General features: G+C 26.3%; 1 protein-coding gene across 2 annotated transcripts in view; it reads right to left on the bottom strand.

Annotated features, from left to right (window-relative positions):
- Positions 1–4618: 4618 nt before the first annotated feature.
- LOC101238793 (chromodomain-helicase-DNA-binding protein 1-like) overlaps positions 4619–6367 on the bottom strand; it is a 96683-nt gene continuing 94934 nt past the window's right edge. For both annotated transcript variants that reach the window (XM_065807397.1, XM_065807398.1), the window contains 2 exons: positions 5130–5230; positions 4619–5050 (listed from right to left, as the gene is read on the bottom strand). In XM_065807397.1, the coding sequence (XP_065663469.1) occupies positions 4776–5050; positions 5130–5230 (376 nt within the window). In that variant the 3' untranslated portion in view covers positions 4619–4775. The remainder of the gene's footprint in view (positions 5051–5129; positions 5231–6367) is intronic.

Below are 6367 nucleotides of genomic sequence, written 5' to 3'. Positions count from 1 at the left end.
TATAAATGAGAGAAACACAGTTTTTAAGATATACACCAACATTTGTATGAAAAATTATTATTATAAAACATTTATATATGTAAAAATAGAAAATTTGTAAACACTTCAGTTCATTACTTATATAATGTAACATATTCAAATAGTCGTTTGTATATTCTAATTATAATTCCTAAAAAACTATTTTTGTATCTGTTTATACATTATACTCACAGTAGTACCAGTCTTTACATTCCTTCAATAATAAAATTGTTGTAATCAATAATAAACTTTTTTATCAACTTAATAAGAACTTAATAATATTACTAATATGTAACCAAGTGAAAAATTTATCTTTCATAAAAATATTTAATAAAGTTACAATTTATTTACAAAGTATAAAAAAATGTAGAATAAAACTAAACAATTTTAAAATTTAATGAACATAACTTTGAAAGTCATGATACGAAATAAAACAGAAAACAAAACAAAAATATAAAAGTAAAAATAATAATTAATATAAACAATTATGAAGATGTAATAATAAAAAGATAAAACTTGGAACTTCAAAAACTTTCAAGCATTTTTTTTTTTCTCACAAAGCCTACTTATCTCAGTCAAATAAAATAAAAAGTAATATTTAGTGTGTTTAAATATTCTAATAACACAATAATGTAGCATAAATATACACTTACTTCATAAAATGATCTGAATGCATTTCTCGGTTAAACACAGACAACACTGATGTGTAGCTAGTCACACGTTGCAAGTGAAGATATTTGTAAACATTTTTTATACTGTTTTAATATATATTTATACCTACTAATAAATATCATTTTTATGAAATGTTTTATTAACTATAAAATTTAAAAAAAATTGTTTGTTTTTTAATCAAATAATAAAAAAATATTTTTTAAAAATGGCTGCCAGCTTTCTGAAAATTAGTCAAAAAGTCACATAAAAACATCAGAGATAAACTCATACTCATCTTTTACTTCATTTATGAAAAAATTTTGCAAATAGTCCTTAGTGTGTTAGGTCCATATTTAGTTAAAGATTTTAAAGTTAATTCATTATTTTAGGTTTTAAGACTTTTTGAAAACCAAAAATGTCAATATTTACAAGAAAAAATAAGATATCTCAGGATATATTTATTAACTTTCAAAATATCTAGCTAAAAAAAAGATATTAATGCAAGTATCATTTTCAAATATAAAACTGTGTGTATAGAAGAGGTAACATAGTGGTTTATCGAGCATCTTTTCGTAGACTTATTTATTATGATTAAAATAATACGAAGAATATGTAAAAATATATATATTCTTCCATAAACAAAAAATATAACTCCTATTTCAACATAATAACACATTAAAACATTCAACTTTTGACCAATTAAACCATGATCCTTGGTTCTTAACTGCATATTTTAGTGTAGACTAAGCCAAACATAAAAATATTCCAGTCTACGCAACATTAAGTTTTAATAGTCTCGTTAACAATTCGCGCTGAAAATTAACGCTGTGGTGTGTTCTAAACTGATTATCAATTAGACGCTAAATGACGTCCTTTTAGGACGTTCTAAAGACGTTGTAAAGAGACTTAAATAAGTTTTCATAACTTTCCGTTTCAGTAAAGTTATACAAAACTGGTATTGAAAAGACGTCTTTTAAACGTTTAAAAGGCGTTCTGTTTTGAACATTTGTAATGCTTGTAATGTTTCCAAAATAGAAATATTAAAGACCTAAAAAGCATTTCATCGTTTAAACAACAAACTAAAATGCATCTCCTTAATTCTTGACATATGTATTATAGTTTACAGTATTTGTTTTTAGATTTTTTTGTTATTTTTTCTTTTTATTTATTTTTTATTTTTTCTTCTTCTTATTTGTTTTAATTTTATTTTTTATTTTTTTTGTTTTCAATTTTTTAAAAAAAAAAAAAAAAAAAAAAAAAAAATTAGTTTTGCTTTATTAAGTTTTTATTTTACTTTAAAAATTAAAGTGTTTTTTTATTTTTATTTTAATGAGTGGCTAAAGGGGCTCTATGAAAAGGTTGTGATGATAAACGCATCATCCTTACCTTCTTTGAATCCCTGACTGATTATAACATTATATATATATATATATATATATATATATATATATATATATATATATATATATATATATATATATATATATATATATATATATATATATATATACTGATTCAATCATTGTTTAATAATTTCATTGATATTAGTGGAGCCCAGAGCTGAAAGTTTATACGTGTAGTGTTTAAGAGGGTATGTGTTTTAAGGGAATTCTACCTTCATACACAAGCTAAAAACATATTTCAAATTACTGATCTAAAGAATATCATAAAAACTGTCATCGTGGTTTAGTTTTTCACGGTCTCCAACCACCTTTTTTATCCGGCGCTTTTTTCAGAATATCTCTAAAGCAACTACCTAGCTCATTTTCGGCATACTTGGGCATAGTCTATGTGAAATACAAAAGTTACTAACATATATGGTACTTCTTCAAAAGATAACATTATTTTTGTTACTTATAAAAATATATTTTTTCACTATTTGTTGTAACAAAAATTGCAGCTATTACCTTTAATTTAAAAAAAAAAAAAGAAAAAACATTAAAAAAAAAGCTTCAATTAATTTAACGAATACCTTCATATATTTAATTAATTTAACGAATACCTTTATATATTTTCAACATCACTGATTATAATAATAATCTTTTTTTAAATCTGAAGTTTTAAATTTACTCTCTGCATAAAAAGTTTTAAATTTACTCTCTGCATAAAGACTATTGATTTCAAATTTTTCAAATTTCACAACTCTTCAAAAATAAAAAAATATTTGAACATAAGCCTCTATAATTCCATTTTCCACCGAGAAGCATATTATCTTTCAACAGAGGCTAACTCAAATTATTAATCAATTAACGAAGGCGGTAAACAACTTTTTTTGATGTTTGAGCTAAGCAACTTTGGAACATGAAGAAAACTCCATATTTAAGTATGTTAATATATAAGATGAATGAGGATACTATGCAAAAAATTGTGGTTACAAAAAAAAAAAAAAAATAAAGCTGTAAACTTTATAAGGTCATAAAAGCCGATCAACAAGAGATTATTGAATCAAATTTGAAAGTTGTCGATGAATTTAAATTAAGTTTAAAATTAAATAAAAAATTACAAATTTGACTAATTGTGCTCTTCTATTTGGAGTTAGGGGAAGGGAGGGGGGGGGAGGGGGGAGGGGGTCAAAGTTTTGGGTTTTTTGTTGTTCCCAGTCTCCAATCACCGCAATTTTTTTCAAAGCATCCTCTTTCCTCATATATACGAACATACTTAAATATGGAGTTTTCTTTATGTTTCAAAGTTGCTTAGCTAAAACATAAAAAAAAGTTGTCTACGGCCTTGTTAACACCTAAGTATTCACACTGTATTAGTGCTAAATATCCATTTTGTGACTAGATTAAAATTTTATGTACTTCTTCCAATGTTGGGCGTGGTTTTGGTGGAATCAATACTATTTTCTGAACTTAAAATAAATGAACTAAAGTCTTAAATAGATAAAAAAATTACTCAGCAAACTTAAAGTCGTTAAAGATTCTTTCAAGAAAGTAGCTTAATACAGAATTGAAACAACTGCTTCAAAGATGAGATGCAAAAATGGCCTAGATTAACATTTTTATATTTTGGTTATACACCATGCACTCGTATTTCTATTGATGGGGCATAACACAAACGCAAAACATAAAATATATGGTCTCGCACACCAAAGTCTATATTTTTTGGGGAGAAATAATTGAAATGTAACTATTTAGTTGTGATGCAGTTTCAACAACTGAAGAAATGGCATCCTTGGCTTTTTAGAATATTTTGGGTTGAAAAGTTTGGCACCAAATTGCCAAGAGGTTGGATAACTAAGGTGTAAAAAGCATGGCGAAGAAAAATCATCAGATCAAAGCAAAAGGGTTACTGTTACATTTTTAAAATAAATGAACTTTTAAATTCATATGCTACAAGAAGTATGATTTTATTTCTGGAAAACTAAAACCGGATAACTTGACATTGGATAGAGTTTTCATAGTTTCAGGATACGTTCAGAACCCATACGCATTTCATTTAACCGTAAGATATTTAACGAAATTTACCGTTTCAAAAACTTTATTTACTGATTTATAAACCAAAACGTTTAACAACTTGCCACAAAACTTTTCATAATTAAAGATTTCATCCACCAAAAAAATCAACAACTTGATAAACAGTCTGATTTAAGTGAAATCTTTCGGTTAAGTGGAGTATAAAGGTGTTTTATAGATTGGCCAAAATTTTATTTAAAAACAAGTAAAGAAAAATTGAATTAGAGTGTCATAAAATGTGATTAATTTTGCTTATTTTAAAAAATCCCCCCCCCCCCCCCCATTACGGATCAACTAAATGCTTAATTTTTTTTGTATAATTGATTATGTTTATCACTTAAATCAAATCTTTATGTACGCCAAATACCTAAAATTAAAACTGTTTTTTTTTAGTAATTTGGAAGAAAATCTTCCTGTTGATATTTATAATAAAAATGCATCAGCAAACAGCAAAATTTAATTAATAAATAACTAACTGAAAAAAAACAACAACAAAAAAAACAACGTGAGTAAATATTTACGGAATTCGTGTTTTACAAATATTTTAACGAAACATCAATAAGATGATGCACAAGTTTCAAAATAAAATATTTTTGATTAGTTACATAACCATAGTATACTTTAATTTAGCGAGAATAATAGAATTGAACATTATTTTACGATAAAAAGATCTTCAGAAACCAACTTTTCTTGTTTGCAACATTCATCAATCCAACCAGTTTCAACTACCTTTACACTGTCAGGGATATCATCAAGTGATTGCTTCCCACAAGAGGTGGTCACAACATGCGTTGTGTCAGGCGTTAAACTTGTATCTACTTCGCCATCATAAGCAATGACGAATCTTGATAAACGACGTGTTTCCGTTAAATCATTCAACCCGTGAAAGTATACAGTTAAACCCGAAAAAATATCTGGCAAAGTATCTGAAAAATGAATAAATCTGATATAGTATAATTAATTATGTTAATGCTATAGAATTAAACATATAGACATATTTTTTACCATTTACATGAAACTTTGACTCGTTACTTTCAGTTGCTAAATGCGGAGTTAGTTGATCCGTTGACGAAGAATTTATTTGAGCAAACTTTTTATAATAATAACTTTTACAGTTAAAAAAAATATACCGTGCATGTTTTGCGAAAAACCGTGCATGTTTTACTGAAAACCGTGCATGTTTTACTAAAAATCGTGCATTTTTACTAAAAGGTAGTAACAGAAATACTTATTTAACATGCGTTGTTGCATATTTCGTATACAGTGTATACAAAATATATTAATTAAAAATACAGTTAAGCGACAAAAATAAAAAACAGGCGCGACGAAATACCTTTTAGTGGTAACGTATTATAGAGACACTAGTCTAACTTATTGACCAGTTTTGGTCAGCATTTTGGCTTTTAACCTTATAAAGCTCATTAACCAGCGCAATTCTTATTTAAAAAAAAAAGGGCTAACGCGAGCAATTTTTACTTCTTTGTTTTTGTAGTGCTCGAGCCGCAGTTTGACAAAAATTGGTTTTTTTTACCCCTTATTTACCTTTTTCTTATAAATTTGTTTAAGTCAGCCACTTACAACGGTAGAAACCAGATAACAAAACGAGGTCATGAACAAGTAAATCGGTGATACTACTTATCTTAATTGCTGTTCGCAAGCACGCTTCGCTGAGTTTATTTATATTGAAAAAGCGGTACTTTTTCTTTCTTGCATGTTTTATAGCGTTGAAGAACTTAAATGAATAAAATTAACCGAAGTTTTTTTCGATTTTTTAAGCAAATTTTTTTTAAGTTACTTTTTAGGATAAATTTCAAATTTAAACTTAGTGAATTAAGTAAAATACGTTTAGTTATTTATTGATTGAATCTTTTAATTTTTTTTGCTTACGGGTTTTTAAAAAAAAATTAACTCTAAACTACTCAAAATATATTATCCCATGTCTAACATTAGTTATTAATTGTTTAAAAATCTATCCAATAATTTTTCTTTAATCTAACAAGTACTCTTAAAATAATTAACTTAAAAACTTTCAACTAAAAAAGGTCATTCTGAAAAAAAAAGCCTTCTGGTCATTTTTAAAGCTACAGCCATAGTGAGGCTCGGTTACAAATTTATACAGAAAAACTTTTTATGTATTTTATATTAACTGGTATATTAACCAGTTAGTGTAGTTTAAATTAACGAGAACGAGACAACGACTGTTCCAATAACAGTCGTTATATCGACTGTTCTGTCATTTAATC

The sequence above is a fragment of the Hydra vulgaris genome, chromosome 10 (assembly GCF_038396675.1).
Source record: "Hydra vulgaris chromosome 10, alternate assembly HydraT2T_AEP".
NCBI lineage: Eukaryota > Metazoa > Cnidaria > Hydrozoa > Anthoathecata > Hydridae > Hydra > Hydra vulgaris.
This window is presented reverse-complemented; position numbering and strand designations above follow the sequence as displayed.